This window comes from Acanthamoeba castellanii (genome assembly GCF_000313135.1).
Source record: "Acanthamoeba castellanii str. Neff unplaced genomic scaffold scf7180000084762, whole genome shotgun sequence".
NCBI classification, from domain to species: Eukaryota; Discosea; order Longamoebia; family Acanthamoebidae; genus Acanthamoeba; species Acanthamoeba castellanii.
Genome location: NW_004457518.1, coordinates 224,148 through 243,583, shown reverse-complemented (window position 1 = coordinate 243,583; position 19,436 = coordinate 224,148). Strand labels below are relative to the sequence as shown.

Here is a 19,436-nt window from a genome sequence, read left to right as displayed (position 1 = left end):
AATGTACCACAGGTAGCTATTTCTCCCTCCCTTCCTATTCGTTGACGTTGGGCTGTGGGTAAAAACAGGAGGAGGAGGCCTCCCCCTAGGAGGAGGAGGAGGCGGTGGTGGAGGTGGTGGTGGCCACGAGCAGGCCCTGCGTCGGCGGCGGAGAGTTGAGGAGGTGGAAGAAGGCGATGTCGCTGGCGACGTCGCGCAGGTGCGTGAGGAAGGAGGTCATGTCGGTGTCGGGCGGAAAGAGGGCCAGCAGGTGGCGCTTCTGGTCGATGGAGAGTCCGGGCCGCTGGTCGATCCACGCGGGCAACACCTCGCGGAAGAAGCTGCCAAAGTCCACCAGGGCCACGTCATACAGGACGTCTCCGGCTTCCTCGGCGAGGGCGGCCGCACCGTCTGTCACGGCTGCGGCCAGATTCAGCAGAAGGCCCGTGAGGCGCCACCGTAGGCCGCTCTGGACGAACTCGGGGCGCTCGAAGAGCTTCACTCGCTTGCCCAAGTCGCGCAGCCACTTCAGGATCTGCACCACCACCGTCACGTCCATGCCCGCACCCTGCTGGGCACCCAGGGCCTCGCAAAACGTCCTGCCGGAGAAAGGCGAGCAGAAGTCATCAACGGAGAGAGAGAGAGAGAGGTCATCCCACCACCACGACCACGACCACGACCACTCCCACCACGACCGCGACCAGCAGCACATGCACGTGGAGAAAGCTGGCGGAGGAGACGAGGCAAGAGGACGAGTAGGATTTGGCGGGGGAGGGGCGCGCGTACTGGATGGAAGGCACGAGCACGGACTGGCCCTTGCTGCTGTCCGTCGTGTTCCAGTGCTTGAGCACCAGCTCATACACGACCTCGTAGTATTGCCCTGTTGGAGTTGTTGTTGTTGTTGTTGTTGTTATGATCGTTACGGTAGCGGTAGAAGCCCTTGAGGGTTGTAGTAGCGCGCCACCCAGTATTCGCCAAAAGGCTGTTGGGTTGCACGTACCGGCGACCTCCTCGTGAAGCTGGCTGTGCGGCAGCGCGAAGAGGAGCTGCCGGATGTCGGACACCAGGCCGTGGAGCTGAGGTGAAGCGTCGCGCACGATGTGCAGGATGAGCTGCAGGAAACGGCCCGATACAGCTGCAGCGGCTGCGTCGGCGCTAGTGAAGGTTGAACGCAACTGCTCCATCTCGCCGCCCAGCACCCCGATGAACGCCCTTTTGTATATTGCATGCCATCATGTATGCCACACATATATATAGAAATGGTGGTTGAGAGGGGAGGAGACGCGTAACAGGTGAGCACCAGCCATACGAGAGGGAGGGGGGGGAGAGAGAGAGAGAGAGAGAGCTCCAGCAACGCCGCCGCGGCAACAACCAACAAACGACGACGACGATGAGGAGGAGGCGGAGGGGTGGCGTAGGGCGGGGGAGAGCGCACATCATGGTTTCCTGGATGAAGGAGAGGCCCAGATGGGCCTTGAAGGCGTCGAAGAGGGCGATGAAGAGTTGCGTGATGGCCTCCACGACCGCCATCTGGCGGTGCGGGAGATAGGCACGCAGCAGTGGCACCCCCAGGCGGATGGCTCCCTCGAGCCCGCGCACCAGAATCTGCTTCGACTCCTTCCCGCCTCGCTCGCCCACGCGCGTCGCGATGCCCGTCAACGCCCGGAGCGCCTTGCTCACGCGGCCCGCCGAATCGGAGCGGGACAGCTGCTGCGCATCACCGCCCGCCTGCGCCAGCGGCTCGGCCAGCGGCTTCACCAGTGCCTCGAACGCCGCCGTGCGTTCGCCCCAGTGCTGCTCGTCCTGCTGGTGGTGGCGGTGGCGGCGGTGGCCCACAAGCCAAAGGAATAAAAGAGGGAAAGAGGAACAGGAGCGAGGAGGAGGAGGAGGGTAAGAGATCTGCCGGGCCCGTGCGTGCGTGCGTGCGGCGCGTGCGGCGCGTGCAGTGCGTGCGGTGCGTGCGGTGCGTGCTACGGATACGGGTACCTGTTTGGCCTTGAGCGGGAGCGTGCTCGAGGGCAGCTTGTAGGGGAGGAGCAGAATGCAGGCGAGGGCGGTGTAGAGGCGGGAGTGCAGGGGCGGACTGAGCGGGTCGGTCACAGAGCGCACGTTGGCCATGAGCCACTGCACGCCGGGTATCTGGCCCAGCTGCGGGACCCGCACCGCCAGGCTCACCGACTCGAAGAACTCCAACGCGGCTTCCACATCTGGCTCGCTGGCCTTCGGAGCCGCACCGCCACCAACGCCGCCACCGCCGCCGCCGCCCAGCAAGAGAGGTGAGTGTGAGTACTGGGTACCCCCATGGGGGGGAGGGAGAGGGAAAGGAGGGATCCGGGGGCGGGCGTGTTCCTACCCCCACGGACAGGAGGCCAGCGACGACGTCGAGGGAGGGCGCGAGCGTCTGCAGCACGGCCTGACGCCTGGCCAGCTGGCTCTGCTCGCTGTCTGTGTCCAAATGGGTCCCAATCTGCACCTCCACCTGCCACGTGGAGGAGACGGTCGCACGGCATGGCACTCGCGTGGTGAGCAACGAGACCTAAAAATATAGAAAAATATAAAGAAAAGGAAAATAAAAAAAAGGAAAAAAGGCGGCATTGTGGCTACCCAGGGCATGAGGGCGGCCAGGGCGGCAAAGGTCTGTGCGAGGAGGTCGGCAAAGTGGGCGCCCTGCTTGTGGAGGGAGCGCTGCACGATGGCTGCCAGCAGTTCCCGGAACTGGCTCATGAGTCCCAACACGCCCGCCGTCGTTTCCTATTTGTTAAAAAAAAACAGACAGAAACATATATGGCCGATGGGGGAGGGGAGGAGGGCGCGTTAAGCTGGCGGCCGTTGGCAGTGGGATTGGGAGGGATTAGGGTGGCGAATGGTGCGTGTGTACCCGATGGGAGAGGAAGTGGCTGTTGAGGCCTCCCATAATGGTCGCCAGCCCGCCCAGGTCCTTCGCCAGCCCGACCCATTCTCTGGACTGGTAAACGGGCAAATGGGTTCCACGATGAGAAGTCGCAGCATGCCGGCGTGCCAGACGCCTCCTTCCTTCCTTCCTTCCTTCCTTCCTTCCTTCCTTCCTTCCTTCCTTCCTTCCTTCCTTCCTTCCTTCCTTGACACCGCAGCAGCAGCAGCAGAGAGGGGTGTGTGTATGTAGTAGAGGGAGGGAATAGGAGGTACGTTATAGGGGGGAGCGTCGGCGCCGAGTTTGGCCAGGAATTTGGCGCTCGCGGTGGCAAAGGACGAGGCAAAGGACTGCAGCAGGCGGCGGGGGAAGAACTCGACTGCGCGAATGATCAGATCTCTGCACTTGCGCAGGAATGCATCCTGCTCGGTTTCTCCCTATGTGTGTGCGTGTGCGTGTGCGTGTGTCAGGCGTTAGCGCGTTACACGAGATCGTGGGGTCCACAAAAGGAGCACACGATGTCGTAGTGGCTGGTGGTGGCTGGTGGCTGATGGGGTCACGCACATCTTCGGTTCGGGCGGTAGAATCGAGAGACTGGAGGAAGATCAGGTTTTCACAGAAGGAAGACGATCGCAATATCTGTGCCGCCAGGATCTCCAGTGCCGGCCCGAACCTGAGAGGCAGGCAGGCAGGCAGGCAGGCAGGCAGGCAGGCAGGCAGGCAGGCAGGCAGGCAGGCAGGCAGGCAGGCAGGCAAGAAACCGTCAGTGCTCGTGGTACCACGAGGGCAGCCGTCTGCGCTGGCCAACGGGGGAGGGAAAGCAGGGCTTGGTGGTACTTGGCGTCGGTGGCAGCATCGGCAGCTTGGCCAGGTTCCCCGAAAGCGTCGAGGATGACGGACCAGATGTCAACGCAGGACACAAAGCCAGCAGCAGTGCGCTGCGAGAACGTGTATCGGTAGACCAGCGACAGAAACTCCACCGCCGGGAAGGCGTCGCTCTTCTGCCGTCGAGTAGATACGGACGACGACGACGCCGCCGCCGCCGCCGCCGCCGATGATGACGATGAGCCAAATGCGGGAAAAAAACCTGGAGAGGGGGAGCACACAAGGACGCGAGAAGGGGCGATGCATCGCTGTGGGTGCACGTGTGCGTACGTACCTGTATGCGGCCAAAGTAGTTGCTGCTGAACTGCCAGAAGAAGTGGTTGCACTTGGCAACGTATGCGCTTGGCAGGTCGGCCGATGGTGGAAGCCCGGCCAGCAGGTGGAGCAGGGTAAAGGTCTGCTGGAAGAGCACCCCCATGTAGGCCTGGAAATCCGACGGCACGTAGTTCCGCTCCAAGAGATCACCCAACAATCCGACCGCCTGCGCGTGTACCCCCCCCCAAAGCCAGTCACACCACCGATCGGTGGCAGTCATCACCACAGCAAAGAGTCAGCAGCTATCATCATCGTCATCATCATCATCATCGGAAGAGGACCGCGGGGAGTGTTCTTCTGCACCTGAGCTCCCGTTTCGTCCTGGAGCATGGTGAGAGGCAGCACGGCGTCGAAGAGACCGCTACCAAGCACGTCACTGGGCGAAAGCCAGCCCACCGCCTGGCTGATGCCCTCTGGATCACCCAAAGGGAGAAGGCGCGTCAGAAATTCCTCCGGAGGCATCGACGATGACGGCAAGAGAGAGAAATATATTATATATAGGGGGGGGGGGCTGTTGGGAGAAGAGGGGTACCTAGGATGGTGCTGACAACAGTCTGGGCGGCCCTGTCCAAGGTGCCCTGGTACCGCACGGACCCGAGGAAGGCCTTGACGAGAGGCGGTGCGTTGTCCGGTAGCTCGGCCTTCACTTCCCGGAGGTACTCCCGCGACACCCGCTTCAACTGCTCCTTCCACTCGCCTGGCGGGGCAAATTGGGGGGTAAAGGGGAGGGAGGGGAGGAATGCAAGCGAGTCAGATGGGCGGGTGGGTGGGTGGATCTAGAAAAGCTCTCCGATCGTGGCGTGGCGTGGCGTGGCGTGGCGTGGCGTGGCGTGGCGTGGCGTGGCGTGGCGTGGCGTGGCGTGGCGTGGCGTGGCGTGGCGTGGCGTGCGCACCGGAGATGACCGGCATTTGCTGCTGGAAGAGCTGCTTGAGCTCTTTGCGGCGGGTGGCCGAGGTCTGTCCGCGCGTGTCTGCAAACTCGTCACAGGCGATCGTGATCATGCTCAGCCCCAGCACCCGCGTGGAGTTGTCCTGTTGTTCGCAACAACGCCAACGTCAACATCATTACACGAGAGCAGCAACAGCCGTATAAGGTATACTGGGCTACGCTAGGCCGCGGTTGAAGCGGGGGTGTCGGGTGGGGTGGGTGGGTTGGGTGGGTTGGTTGGTTGGTTGGTTGGACGATCCCGTCACCGATACAACACAGTGTGCGTACCCGAGCGAGGGCGAGCAAATAGGCAAAGAACTCGGGGAAGTGGTGCGGGTAGTCCGCCTTCCCCACGGCCACGGCCACCTTGGCCAGCTTGGTGCCCACGAACCCCGGCAGAGCCTGCGAGCGCGCACCATGCAGGACACACACGACACGCACACGACACACACGACACACCAGCCGCCCAGTCATCAGCACTACTCCAGCAGCGCATGCATGCGTGCGTGCAAGCAGCCAATTGGGAGAAGAGGTGTCGGAGAAGGGGGCAACGCACGGAGTAGTGGGCGCGCAGGAAGGAGAAGATGAACTCCCGAGCAGAGACGCGGTCGGCGCTGCTCACGCGAGCCCAGCGGTGGGGCCGGAGAGTCTCCTCCAGCACTGCCGCCCCAAACCACTGCACATAGGCGTCCCCGCTGCTCCTCATCCACAATTCGGCCTCGCGCCACGCCCCGTCGGCCTCGCGGAGCCCCTTCAACACCCCCTCTACCGAGGTGCACCAGTTGCAAATTAATACTACAGCGCCGGGACAAGATGGGGATTGATTGGGGACACGCGCACCAATGTGGGCCTTGGTCGCGTTGTCACTGGCATGGAAGAGCCGCTGCAGAAGGCCTTGCAGTTCTTCGACTGCCACACGCCCTGTTCTGCCCTCCATCCTACGGGTCTTTTGATGCCTTGTGGGGCCCACTCTTTTTTTTTCCTGTTGTGTTTCTCTGCCCGCATTTCATCATAATAAGTATGTGGGCTTGGCCATTTCCCGCCCTTTTCCTCTCGGGGGCAGATCCCTCCCATTTAATCTCTCATAGCCACCACCACTTCCATCCGCTGACGAATGCTGCGCCGGGGATTTAATGGAAGCCGTGCGAGGGCAGCGTGCCGCCTTCCCGCTTCGAGTACACATGCCCGCGTCCCTGCGGCGCGCCAGGTGACTTCGCGCCGTCTCTTCGCCAATGCGGGGGCCACCCCTCCGCCCAGCTCCGGCGGCGGCGGCGTGGCGTTTGGGGTATTGGTCGGGGCGGCCGTGGGTGCCTCGGCGTGGACGGGCTACCGCTACTACACCGACCCCCCCTTCCGCGCCCGCCTCAACGACTTCTGGGCCTCCCTCTCCTCCTCCACCACCTCCTCGCCGTCGCAGCCCACCGCCGCCGCCTCACCAAAGCCGTCGGTGACCCACGAGGAGCAGCAGCAGCAGGAGGAGGCCGGTGCGCCGCTCTTGGCAGCGCAGGTCCTGCTGGCGGCAGCGGAGGAGGCCACCGCCCTCGATGCCCAGGAGGAAGCCGTCGTCGCTCTCCCCGACTCGCTCGTCGTGCAGCAGCAGCGGGAGCACCAGCAGCAGCAGGAGCACCAGCAGCAGCAGCAGCAGCAGGAGGAGGTGGAGGTGGAGCAGATGGACCCCGCCGCCACGCAGTCCAATGACGGCGAGGGAGAGGAGGAGACCGAGCAGCCGGCCATCATCGCCGCCCCCGCCCCGCTGGTGGTGGAGGTGGTTGGCCCCGAGGCCTCGCACGCGCACGTGGCGACCGATGGCGTCGCGCCGGAGGAGGCCAAGGCCGCCGTGCCCGCCGCGGTGGTGGCTCTCGTCACAGAGAGCTTCGCCGCCTCCGATGCTCACCAGGAAGCCGTGGCGGCCGTCGCCCATGATGACCACCACCACCACCACCACCACGATAAGGCCAGCCCTGCCGAGGAGCAGCAGCAGCAGCAGCAGCAGCAGCAGCAAGACGCCGCGAACCCTGCCGAGCCGGCTGGCGAGCAACGCGATCACGAGGGGGAGCAGCAGCAGCAAGAGCAGCAGCAAGAGCAGCAGCAGCAGGAGGAGCAGCAGGAGCAGCGTCAGGAGCAGCCAGCTGCCGAGGGTGCCACGCGGCTGCAGGAGCTGCAGGCCATCAAGGAGATCATCGCCATCCAGGCGGAGAGCTGCGAGCGCCAGGTGAGGGAGAAGGTCGAACGACTCCGCCAGAAGTACGAACACAAGATGGCCGCCCTCCGCCAGCACATGGACGAGGTCGTCGCCGAGCACGTCGACGTCGAACGCCAGAAGATCAGCGACGACTACCAGAACCGCCTCCACCAGCAGCTCGACACCCTGCAGCACCAATTCGTGGTACGTACACGCGCGTGACTCGGGGCTCGTGTGTCTCGTGTCGCGTCGTGTGCCGCGTGTTCTTTGTGGGCGGCGGCTGCAGGCTGTTCGTCTGTCTCTGTCCTCATGTGCTGCCGCGTTGGTCTAAACACCCCCCCCCTCTCCCTCCCACGCTAATGACCGCCAGGAGGAGCGCCAGCGCCTGTATTCGGAGATGGAAGATGTGGTGGCGGGCCTCAACGCTCGGTTTGTGGAGCTGGTGCGCGAGGAGAAGCAGCTCCTCAACGAGCAGCTCGAGGAATCGACCCGGCTGCACGCCCACACCCTGGCCTACCTCCAGGTGCACCTTCCTTGCCTTGCCTTGCCTTGCCTTGCTTTTGTTGCCCCGAGTGGTGGCGAGTGGCCTGCTTGCTGCGTTGGCGCGCGCGTGCACGTCTTATGAGTGTATGTTGCGGTGTGTGTCGTGTGTCGTGTGTCGTGTGTGTGTGTGTGTGTGTGTCGTGTCGTGTCGTGTCATGTGTGTGTGTGTCGTGTGTGTGGTGGCAGACGTTGGTGGACGACGCCCAATACCGGATCCGGCACCTGAGCGAGGAGCGCGAGTGGTGGAGCTGGACGGAGCGGCTGGCATCCGCCGTGAGAGCGCTCGAAAGCGCGGCCCTGGGACCCGAGGGACACCTGGCATCCTTCCAAGCGGAGCTCGACCTCGTGCGCTCGCTCGCCGCAACGCGGCCCCTCTACAAGGCCGTCGCCCACCACATCGAAGCCCAAGCCTCCCGGTACACCCCCTCCCCCAATACTCCCTCCTCCAATACCCCTTCCTCCCTCCTCCCCCCCAAATATGCATCACATGGGGTGCTGACCGCGGGTACCACTGGCCATGGGGGCGGCGGCGGTGGTGGTGGTGGGCAGGGGCGTCTACTCGGTCGGCCGCCTGCGGGAGCGGTTCGAGCAGGTGGAGAAGCACGTGCGAGTGGCGGCGCAGGTGCCGGAAGGCGGTGGCCTGCTGCGCCACGCCGTGGCTCCTCTGCTGGCGGCGACGGTCTCCCTCAACCCGTACCACGCGCCCACTCCGCAGGAGCTCCTCCTGGACAGCGCCCGCCGACACCTCCTCGACGACGACCTCCTCACGGCCCTTCGCGACCTGGAGCAGCTCACCGGTACGCCGCCCCGACCCGACCCGACCCACATTGCTTGCGGCCCTGTTTTTCATTTCACTGTTGTTTCTATGCGTTCCCGACCTTCCTCCTTGCGCACTTAACTTGCGTGGTCGCTGGCACTGGCGGTGTGCTCGACTCATCTCTCTTTTCTCTCTCTTCTCTCTCTCTCTCTTCTCTCTTTCTCGCGCGTGCAGGGCTGGCCCACGAGCTGGCCCATGACTGGATCGAGGAAGCGCGGAAGCGGCTCGTGGTGGAGCAGGCCATCTCCGTCATCTCGGCCGACGTGACCACGCTCAAGCCACCCACCGACCTCTGAGCTGCTGCCGGCGCACACCTTTCCTCCTTACGTTACCAAACCACCTTGGAGGGGAGTAAGTCGTACGGCTCGGGTGGGCGAATACAACAACTGGCCACTCGTGGATTTTCTTCTTCTTCTTCTTCTACGGGAAGCAGGGTTAACCCTGGGGTGGAGGTTGGGTGGTGATGGGCGTGGCGAGGCCGTAGAGGCGGAGGCGCCAGCGATGGAGGGTGGCGCCGTGCTGGGGGCAGAGCTTGAGGGTCCAGGTCCCGTTGGGGGCCTCGCCCCAGTGAGCGACGCTGGTGAAGGCCCAGGCCAGTTCTGTGTGTCGGTTGAGGCCGTCCACCAGCAGCTTGCTCTCCGTGCCGGCCGGCGAGAATAGGCTCAACGTGCTCGTGCCCACGCCCTCGTGCACCGTGGCCTCCACCCACGCCTCCACGTGCTCGATCTCGGCCACCGCGCCGAACGCTTCGAACGCGCACGCGTACTTGCCCACGCGCCCTTCCGCCACGGCCTCCTCCACCTCGAGCATCTCCGACTCCATCACCTCCTGCTCCTTGGGCAGCGACACCCAGTGCCGGGCCATTGCGGCCGCTGCAGCCCCGTTCTATGTAGCGCGGCACATCAACACTTCTGGCGTCAGCCTCATCGATTCGATCAGATGCTACGATGGGTCGTAACGGTGGTCGCAATGGTGGTGGTGGCTGCGTACGAGCAGGCCGTAGCCGTAGTAGTGGCTGAACCAGCGGCCGGCCCCGTTGCGCTGCCAGTCGTGATGGTTGGGGGTGATGCGCCGTGCCGTCCGCACCACCAGGTGCTGCATGTCTCGCCACGTCAGGTTCTGGTTGGCCTGCAGCACCAGCGCCACCACTCCGGCAGCCATCGGACTAGGTCGCCCGCACCCGGCCCACGCACGCAACTCGTCAAACAAACAAACAAAAAAAGCGCAGGGGAGAGGAGATGCACCATGACGCGGAGGTGCCCCCGAACTTTTCCGTACAGCCAGTCAGGTCGGTGGTGGGCACCATGGCCCCTCGCCGGCCGGACGACGGAGTCACCGCCAGCATGCACGCGCCCGGTTCACTACCCAGTGAGGCCACACACACGCGCGCGCGCGCACACACACACACACATACACGCGCGCGCGCGCGCGCGCGCGCACACACACACACACAACACGACACACACACACCCGCAGAAGAGAAAATGATATCGATGACCGCCCAAACTCGCTGGCACCGCAACGCACCTCTGTTGGAGGCGGACCGTACCTGTAGTAGGCGGGGCCGCCAGCCTCGTTGACGGCGCCGACGGAGATGGTGTATCGGGAGTTGGCGTAGCCGTCGTAGTTCATGTTGTCATCGAAGAATCCCCCGTTGCCGCCCGCCCACACGTAGAGCGACCCTTTGCCCCCGCGCCCCTCCTTGATGCAGTGCTCCTGCCGCGCCTTCATCAGCCTGCTCACGGATGGGGTCGCGGGCGTCAGGATGATCAGGGCAACAACACCAACACCACCTATCCGCCACCTCGGCAATTGTAGAAGAGTAGGCCGGTGATCTTGTCCGCGGGGCACATACCTGCCGGGACCCTCGATGCGGCGGCCGTCGTCGAGAGGTCCCCAGCTCGCCGAGTACACGTGGACGGGCTCCTCCGGGTGGTCGCACATATACCCGATGGCGAGTGCTTCATCAGCGTCATCCGGATCCTGTCGCGGTGGTGTCGTGCGTGTGTTGTGTCGTGCGTGCGAGTGTCGTGTCGTTGGTCGTGTCGTGTCGTTAGTCGTGTCGTGTCGTTGGTCGTGTCGTGTCGTTGGTCGTGTCGTGTCGTTGGTCGTGTCGTGTCGTTGGTCGTGTCGTGTCGTTGGTCGTGTCGTGTCGTTGGTCGTGTCGTGTCGTGTCGTGTCGTGTCGTGTCGTGTCGTGTCGTGTCGTGTCGTGTCGGTTCCTTGCTACAACTACCGACGAAGCTAGAACTGGGCAGCGGAGGCGAACCTTGCCCAGCACCTTGACTCCGGCCACGCGTGCCTTGGGGGCAGCTCCCGCCCCGCAGACCTCGTTGTCGGCGCTGCATCGCATTAATATAAGCACACCCCACAGCGAGAACGGTTGTCAGCACACCATCGTCATCATCATCATCATCAGCACTACAACCACCAGCCACCGCCACCACCACCAGCAGCATCGAGTGGAGTAAAGGGTACGTGGCGGCGGCAGTGCCGGCCGCGCGGGTGCCGTGGCCGTCTTCGGGTACGAGGGGCATAGGGTTGGACGAGTTGAAGCTGATGTCCCAGCTCCCCTTGGCCCAGTAGTTGGCCACGATGTCCGGGTGCTCCGGGTTGATGCCGTCATCCAGAATGCTCACCCGCATTCCCTCGCCCATCAGCCCTGAACACCCCGCATTCCACATTCCACTCACACGTGTGAGAGGCGGGGGGGGGAGAGAGATAAATAGGTGGGCGGGTGGTCGTGAGTGCCTTGGGACCACAGCTTCTCCACGTCGAGCGAATAAGTGTGTCCGTGCAGGTGCCACTGATCGTCCCACATGGGGTCCGCTCTGGATGCACCCAAGAGGGGAGAAGAAGATGATGATGGTGGGCACATACGTGGGGGGGGGGTATCACCACAGTCATGGCCACGCCAAGAACAAGGCCTCGTGGGGGGATGGTGGGTGCTGTGGTGTGGGGCCGCGTACGTCCGTTTAGTCCGCTTGCGCCGCACCTGGGGCTCCCACCAGTGGAGGTCGTCGGCGGTGGCCAGCGGGGCGCCCTGACCTCGCTTGCTGCGGTGCGAAGCGTGGCGCAGGAGGAAGTAGCCCTGGTGGCCCAGCCCCTCCACCTGGCGCACCACCGCCATACCGTGCCGGCGGGCCACCTCCTCGGCCCCCGCCCGCCCTCCCGTCACCTGCACGGCAATCAGCTCCTCCTCCTCCTCTTCCCGCTGCTGCTGCTGCTCGACGTCTTCTTCGGGCGCAGCTCCCCTCTTCTGCCGTTCCCCACCGCCGCCGCCGCCGCTGCTTTGGAGCTTTCCAGCGCTGTCCTCGTCGTGAAGGCCTCCCCACGACCCCAGCTCCTCCCGGCTGAGACGCGGCTGCCCAGCAGCAGCAGCAGTAGGTGGGAGGTCGAATATCGCCACGAGCAGCAGGACGGTGGCGATGACGCCCCACGCCACACGTCGCGAGGAATAAAGCCGGTCCATTTCTCTGATACAGTCGTCGACTGCTTGGGGGGGGGAACTGTTATTTAGTGTTCCTTCCCCAACAGGCACAAGAGTTTTAAGGTGTGCGCAAATTGTGCACCTCGAATGGACGATTTTCTCTGTTCTTTTCCTTTCCGGCCACAAAGAAGCAGTCCTTGATCGCACTTGGTGGCCTCGCAGTTGGCGGATCTCATCGGCAGAGAGGAAGCAGGTCAGATACTTCGTGGTGCCACCATGGCGGCCTCCATCAGCATGGAGGAGTTCCAAGGCACACCCCATTTGCCGCGTGTTTATTTCGTTATTCCGATTAACGATTTGCCCAGCGACCTGGCCTTATTTTTTGAGTTATCAGATGATTTTTTTTGATTATTATTGTTATTATTAGCAGAAGTGTTTGTGTTGTGAGCATATATTTTATTAAATGGTGGTCGTGTTATTATATGCACGCGCGTGCAGGCTTCCAGACGCAGCTGCTGGAGGTGAAGCAGGCCAAATACGAGAGCGACGAACAGCGCAAACGTCTGCAAATGGGTATACCACCGCCTTCTCCTTGAACGTTTTGCAGCCGCTGACCTCTGTTGTTTTGTTGTTTTGCTGGGCGCGTGGTGCGTTTTGGGATGATCGGACGCGTCCAGAGCTGGAGAAGCAGAAGGAGCGCACGGCCGCCCTGGAACGCGAGCTCAAGAAGGCCCAGGACCTGATGGCGCGCAGCAAGAACGCCAAGGACGTCGCCACCCTCCAGGCCGAGAACCGCAACTTCAAGAGCCTCCTCGAACAGACCGCCCGCGAGCACAAGGAGCAGGTGTGCACCCGCCTGCCTGCCCGCGACACACACACGACAACACACACACGACACACACACCGCCCACACGGCACAAGGAACGAGGGCTGTACCCTCGCCTCGGCGGGCAGCCCACTCACCGAAGAGGCTGTTGCTTTTCGGCGCGTGTCGTGGATGTCGTGGATGTCGTGGATGTCGTGGATGTCGTGGATGTCGTGGATGTCGTGGATGTCGTGGATGTCGTGTTTGTCGTGTGCGTCTTGTGCAGCAAGCGGCGCTGAGGAAGAACATGAAGACCATCTACGAGTCCAATGCCGACATGGCGGCCCAGCTGGAGGCCTACAAGGAGCGGGAGCAGGCCCTGACGCAGCGCGAGAAGGACTGCCAGGCCGCCGAGGAGCGGCTCCGAAGCCAGCAGGAGGAAGTCGCCCAACGAACCCAGCAGCTCCAGGAGCAGACCCAGCGCGCCCTCGAGGAACAGCAGCGCCAACTCGACGCCCGGTACACACCCATGATCCCCGCCGCCGCCGCCGCCATTACCGCGCGCCACACAGGACCAACCGACGTCCTCGTCGAGGAGCTGACGCACCGGGCGTGCGCGTGGGCCGTCGCCGCCGCTGCGTGCAGGATGGAGGAGGTGAAGCGGAGGGAGGAGGAGCTACGGGGCCACGAGGGCAAGATCAAGCAGCACCTCCTCGACTCCCTCGTGGGCGGCGGCGGTGGCAGCGGCGGCGAGACCCTCGACCCGTTCGCCTCCGCTTCGTCCACGTCTGCTTCCAGTACGCCCCCCGCCCTCCCTGTGATCGCGTCTTCTTCTTCTTCTTCTTCTTCGTCGTCTTCTTCTCCTCGTTCTATGGATCTATTCTCCTAAAGGGAATTGCTGCGTTGGTGGTCGTCTCACATCGCCGGTGGTGACGCAGGCCAGCTGTGGGGGGACGACGATGACGACGACGAACCCCTCACGCTCACCGCCAGCAGCAGCAGCAAGCCGAAACAGCAGCAGCAGCCTGAAAAGATGGCCACGCCCGCTCCAGAGCCGGCGGTGGCGAGCGAGGCGGACTCTGCCCCGCCCGCTACTACGGCCACGCCTACTGCCGCTGCGGACGAGCAGGCAGCCGCCAGTGCCGACGCCGCCGCCACCGCGGTAACGGATGGGCAGGCGGAAGCAGGCGGAAATGAGCAGCAGGGCGTGGAGGCCGCCGCCTCCGTGCCGCCACCCTTGTCGCCCGCCGCCGCCGCCGCCGCCGCCGCCGCCGATGAAGACGCGTCCGCTGCGGCTGATCTATCCACGACGCCATCGCTGGCGGAGAGCGATACCGCTGCGGAGGGGCGAGAGGAGAACAGTCCCGAGGGTGGAACACAACCGATGGATACAACCGGCAACGACGACCAGCGCGTGGCCGAAGAACCGCAGCCGCAGCAGTCGGACGATGGCGGCCACGCCGCCGCCGCTGCCGATGACCGGCCGGGAGAGGAGGAGCTCACGCCCGCCGCCGCCACCACCACCACCAGCAGCAGCACCGATGTGGGCGAACAGCAGCAGCAGGAGCAGGTTTCGGCCCCAGCCACGACGCCCAGCACTCCTGCTGCGCAGCCCGACGAGCTCGTGGCCGAGGTACGTACCCCTCTCCCTTCCCCCCCCCCAAACTGCTCTCCGGCCGCGCCAGCCCTCCAGGCCCACCACCGCTGTGTGCAGTGTGCGGCGCTGCGTGCGAAGCTGGAGGAGGCCCACACCCAGCTGCAGGACCTGCAGGCCCAGCTGTCCGTGTGGCAGGTACGCGGGTCCCTCAGCCCCCAATACGCGTCCCTCCTTCTCTTTGGCCGCCTGCTTACCGCCTGCTGTACGCCCGAATCTATCTATCAATCTATTCTATTTTATTCTATCGATATGTGGATCGCGTGCGCGCATCCCTGCATGTACGACCACCGCTGTGCGCAGGAGAAGACCAAGTTGAAGCACAGCAACTATGTGCGGCTGCAGGAGGAGATGAAGGACCTCACCGAGGCGCACTCCAACCAACTCGAGCGCTTCGCCAAGGAAAAGGTACCTCCTACCCGCACGCCACGCCACGCCACGTGCCAGCCAGCCACCCCTGGCGTCTGTCTGTCTCGTGCCACTCGCCACTCACCGCGATCTTATTATTATTTCCATTGTTATGTTTGTTGTTGTTATTATTATTAATTGGGGTGTATTGTGGGCGGGTACGCGCGCCTTCGCCACCGCAGGACGACGCGACGCAGAGCCACCTGGCCCTGCAGGAGCAGCTCCACGCGACCGTGGACGCACATACCCGGGAGCTGGTACCAGCTCCCGCCGCCCAACGCAGCAGCAGCAGCACACGCCGCGTCCAAGGCCAACACTTGTGGGGGGGGGGCGTGACGTGGCACCATGACGGGGAGGACAGGAGGAGCTGCAGCAGAAGGCCAGCACGCTGGAGGCCGAGCGCGCGCGCCTCGTGGACGAGCACAAGGCCGAGCTGGAGAAGCTCGCCAAGGCCAAGGTCGCACACCCTCCAACCTTTTTTTTTGCACCAGCACCAGCACTTAGTACACACGTATTATTGTGTCCATTTACTCCACCACCACCATCCACCACCACCCACCACCATCCACCCACCCACCCACCACCAGCCACCCACCCTCATTGATGCGAATGTCGTGTGTATGTCGTGTGTGTCGTGTGTGTCGTGTGCAGGGGGAGGAGTCGGGGGTGGCGGTGGCGCGGCTGGAGGAGGAGGCGCGTGCGGCGGCGGAGGCGCACCGGCGGGAGGTGGAGGAGGCGGCGCGGGAGCGGCGGGAGGAGGTGGAGCAGTGGCGGGCGCGGCTGGAGCAGGAGCGGGGCCACTGGAAGGAGGAGCTGGGCCTGATCCAGGAGGACCGGGGCATCATGATCACCAAGCTCACCGAGAAGGACCTCGCCCTCGACGAGCTCCGCGAGAAGCTCGAGCTGCAGCAGGCCGACGCGCAGCAGCAGGCCCTCGCCCTCAAGCAGGCCCTCGCGGCCGAGAGCGCCAAGGTGGCCGACGCCGTCAAGGACAAGGCCGACAGCCTGGGCCGCGCCAGGGACAAGGCCCGCGAGGAGCTGGCCGCCGCGCAGGCCGCCCACCAGAAGCTGGCCGACGAGGCCAAGACCCTCAAGGACGAGATCCTGGCCAAGGTCAACGCCCTCGAGGCCGCCCGCACGACCACCGCCAAGCTCCAGGAGCAGGCCCACGAGCAGCAGGCCCTCCTCGCCCAGCGCGACAAGCACGCCGACGCCCTCCAGGCACAGCTCCAGGCCGCACACGACTCGCTCGCCGCCTCTCACAAGCAGGCCAACGCGCTCAACGAATCGCTCGAGCGCGCCATCGAGGGACGCCTCGACGCCGAGAAGCAGCTCCACGACGCACTCGCCCGCCACCAGGAGCTCGAGACCCGCACCGCGGCCGAGCGCGAGCGCCTCGAGACGCGCCTCGCCGGCCTCGAGCGCCAGAACGCCGACCTCGAGGTCAGCCTCCGCACCCAGGCCGACGCCTTCCGCGACGAGCGCGCCCAGCTCGAGGCCGGCGCCGCGGCCCTCCGCGAAGACCTCGAGGCCCGCACCACCGCGCTCGCTGACCTCGAGTTCCAACACGCCACCCTCGCCGCCGCCCACACCGAGTCCGAGGCCGCCGTCCGGACCCTCGAGGCGCAGCTCCAGCAACTGGTACCAACACACCATACACGACACGACACGACACGCACGCGACACACATACCCGCTGCACGGCAACTGCTTACCGTGGCGACACGGGCGACCACCGACCAGAGGGAGAGCCTCGAGACGGAGAAGGCGCGTGGCGAGGAGGAGCTAGGAAGGGTGCGCGAGGAGAAGGCGATCGTGGCGAAGGAGCTCCAGGAGCTGCGCCAGCGCTTCGACGACGCCGAGCTCGAGAAGAAGATCGCCGAACGCAAGTCTCAGCAGATGGTACGTTGCTTCCCTTCTTTTCTGCGCACACTTGTCACGCCATTATTCTATATATGTATGATATACAGTTAACAACATGATCTACATATGTATGTTGGTGCCTGACGTGCATGCGGGCGAGAGCAGATGAAGGAGCTCAAGAACCAGCTGGCCAAGGAGCGTGCCAAGCAGCAGCCCAAGGGATCCGGGGCCACCCCTTCCCCCCTCCCCTCCCCCCTCCCCACCCGACGCCTCGACGGTACCCCCCCCCAACATGCTCCCGCCTGCTCCCGCTCTCTCTTTGCTCTTTTTTCTGCTCTTTTCTTTCCTTCATTTTTTTGATGCCGCGGTGGTGGCGCGCCGTAGTGTCGTCAGGAGGTGGCGGCGGCGGACTATCGGAATCCGCCGGAGGCACTCCCACCCGATCACCCGCCCTCCTGCGCGTCCGGGTACGCGCCCTGCCTCTCCCCCTTCCCCCAATCTCTTCGCCGCCGCCGCCGTCGCCGCCGTACGTGCTTTGTTGGTGAACCGGTGGTGGTAGAATGAATGGCTGATGGTGTCGGCGGTGGTGGTGGCTGCTGCTGCTGGTGGTGGTGGCTGGTGCAGAGCGACCTGGGCAGTGGCTCGGCGGGAACGAGTGGTAGCGGGGGCGTGCCCGTGGTGGTGGTGGGCGGCTCCGGCGGGGCGGGCGGCGGGGAGGAGGGCGGCGGTGCGGTGCTGGTGCGTCGCGTGGCCGAGCTGCAGCACCTGGCCGAGTCCCTCCAGCAGCAGGTGGGCCTCCTCCAGGACGAAAAGCAGCAGGTACGGACGCCCCCCCCCCACCCATGCGCGTCTCTCCCAGTCCCGAATGGGCTGAGTGGTGGCCGGTGGCTGCTGGTGGCTGGTGACCGTTACTCATTTCGGTGGTGGCGGGGGGATGATGATGATGACAACGATACAGCTGGCGGCCAAGCTGCAGAAGAAGTCGGAGATCATCCAGCGGCACCTGTTCACCCTCAAACGGGAGGGACGCGCCACGCCCCTCATGGAGAAGGACAAGGCCATACGCGCCTCCAAGGCACCACCACACCCGGCTTTTCTCATTATACCAGCAAGCAGTTCTTTAGCAAACACTTATGATTATGGATTACTATTACTATTACTATTACTATTACTAATTGTGGTTGGGGAGCAGGAGGGGATCATGAGCAGCCTCTTCCGCAGCTCGAGCAGCCGGGAGAAGACCCTGGCGGAGGAAATGACCACCACCATGTCGACCCTCCTCGAGGACACCATCCTCAAGAACATCCAGCTCAAGGTTACACGACACACGACACACGACACACGACACACGACACACGACACACGACACACGACACACGACACACGACACACGACACACGACACACGACACACGACACACGACACACGACACACGACACACGACACACGACACACGACACACGACACACGACACACACACCACCGCACACACGACACGATGACCACCTAGTGCGTATGCTGACCCTGCCTCTACTTATGTGTCAGACCGACATCGAGACGCTCGGAGACGAGATAGCGCGCCTCTCGGCCGAGAACAGGAACCTCCTGCAGGGCCTGGGCATACGTTCGCCGGCCTCGTCGTCATCATCGGCCGCCTCGTCCGTTTCTGCGTCACCGCGCGACAGGCGGCCTTCTGCATCCGACGGCGAACAGGCCGGCGAGGACGAAGAAGAGGAGCCATAAGGGAAGAGACAGGAAATTGGACCCCCCGTACCAATTTTTCAAAGATAATAGAATCACCCCATGCTGGTTTGAGTTAACTGGCACAGCGTCACACAGCGTATCGATTTTTTGCAATTCTAGAATTTCCTTTACGTATTTTTCATCGCCGTTTTTCTTTTCAATAAATATATATTTATGGTAAGCATCTTCCGCAGCCAAAAAGAAAAAGTTGCCACGTCACAAAAGCAAAATAAAAATGGACGGGTGGCAGCGGCTGGCGGCCGCGGCGCGGCAGGTGGAGGCCTCTGCCGCGTCGGTGGTGCTTGTGCAAGTGCAGGGCGGCGGCCTTCCGAGGGATGCGGCTGCGGCCTCGCTGCCCAACGGCCGACATGTTGGGGGGGCCAACCTGGAGGAGGGGGCGGTGGCGTGGGTCCGATGGTGGGCGGAGCGGGAGGCGCGGGTGGTGGGCGCCCTCCTGCACGTGGCGCGGACCCACCACCGGGACGAGCGGCAGCAGCGCGTCGCACACGCCCTCGATCCCGCAGCGGCAGCAGGTGTGGACGACGAGCTGGAGCTGGAGGAGGAGGAGGAGGAAGAGGAGGAGAGGGCGCTCGCGGCGCTGGAGGCCAGCACGAGGCGCGCCGAGGAGCTCGAGGAGGCCCTCTTCCGCCGCTCCGAAATGCAGTCCCGTCGCGTGTGCCTCGCCGCGCACCTGCGCGCTCTTCCGCACCACCTCTCACGTCTCTTCCCCACCACCACCACCACCACTACTTCGTACGTGGTGGCCACCATACACACGGCACACGGCACACGAGCGAATGCTTGATGGGTGCTGTGGCAGCATTCAAAAACAAATGAGTCAGCCCGACACGCACACGCACACACACAACACACACGCAATACACACAACACACACGCACACACACGCACACACACGCACACACACACACACGCACGCACACTGTTGACGATGGTGGCTGGTGGCGGCTGGTGGCGACTGGTGGGTGGGAATCGTAT

General features: G+C 63.8%; 5 protein-coding genes across 5 annotated transcripts in view; 3 read left to right on the top strand and 2 right to left on the bottom strand.

Annotated features, from left to right (window-relative positions):
* Nucleotides 1-85: 85 nt before the first annotated feature.
* ACA1_234240 (uncharacterized protein) lies at nt 86-5,934 on the bottom strand (the record flags this gene model as incomplete). The annotated part of the gene is given in 19 exon segments (XM_004341002.1): nt 86-578; nt 766-859; nt 980-1,191; nt 1,415-1,782; nt 1,966-2,268; nt 2,333-2,515; nt 2,584-2,730; nt 2,858-2,939; nt 2,954-3,072; nt 3,145-3,306; nt 3,434-3,542; nt 3,707-3,956; nt 4,025-4,235; nt 4,373-4,482; nt 4,602-4,766; nt 4,963-5,101; nt 5,286-5,399; nt 5,554-5,762; nt 5,838-5,934. The coding sequence occupies 19 exon segments, from the start codon at nt 5,932-5,934 to the stop codon at nt 86-88; spliced, it is 3,567 nt and encodes a 1,188-aa protein (XP_004341050.1).
* Nucleotides 5,935-8,974: 3,040 nt separating this feature from the next.
* ACA1_234230 (peptidase, S8/S53 subfamily protein) lies at nt 8,975-12,010 on the bottom strand (the record flags this gene model as incomplete). The annotated part of the gene is made up of 8 exons (XM_004341001.1): nt 8,975-9,424; nt 9,530-9,704; nt 10,089-10,274; nt 10,395-10,522; nt 10,808-10,880; nt 11,017-11,226; nt 11,301-11,369; nt 11,508-12,010. 8 exons carry the CDS (start codon nt 12,008-12,010, stop codon nt 8,975-8,977), a joined length of 1,794 nt encoding a protein of 597 aa, XP_004341049.1.
* Nucleotides 12,011-12,244: 234 nt separating this feature from the next.
* Nucleotides 12,245-17,571, top strand: ACA1_234220 (uncharacterized protein; the record flags this gene model as incomplete). Its single annotated transcript, XM_004341000.1, has 15 exons — nt 12,245-12,296; nt 12,467-12,541; nt 12,646-12,812; nt 13,060-13,570; nt 13,712-14,406; nt 14,488-14,565; nt 14,731-14,835; nt 15,018-15,092; nt 15,197-15,292; nt 15,487-16,476; nt 16,578-16,736; nt 16,863-16,974; nt 17,091-17,164; nt 17,322-17,516; nt 17,557-17,571. 15 exons carry the CDS (start codon nt 12,245-12,247, stop codon nt 17,569-17,571), a joined length of 3,399 nt encoding a protein of 1,132 aa, XP_004341048.1.
* A 327-nt stretch (nt 17,572-17,898) lies between these two features.
* ACA1_234210 (uncharacterized protein) lies at nt 17,899-18,440 on the top strand (the record flags this gene model as incomplete). Its single annotated transcript, XM_004340999.1, has 2 exons — nt 17,899-18,012; nt 18,243-18,440. The coding sequence occupies 2 exons, from the start codon at nt 17,899-17,901 to the stop codon at nt 18,438-18,440; spliced, it is 312 nt and encodes a 103-aa protein (XP_004341047.1).
* Nucleotides 18,441-18,675: 235 nt separating this feature from the next.
* The window catches only part of ACA1_234200 (uncharacterized protein), a gene marked incomplete at both ends in the record, with an annotated part of 1,436 nt that continues 675 nt past the window's right edge, over nt 18,676-19,436 (top strand). Inside the window, one exon of the mRNA XM_004340998.1 lies at nt 18,676-19,115. Coding sequence (XP_004341046.1) covers nt 18,676-19,115 — 440 coding nt within the window. The remainder of the gene's footprint in view (nt 19,116-19,436) is intronic.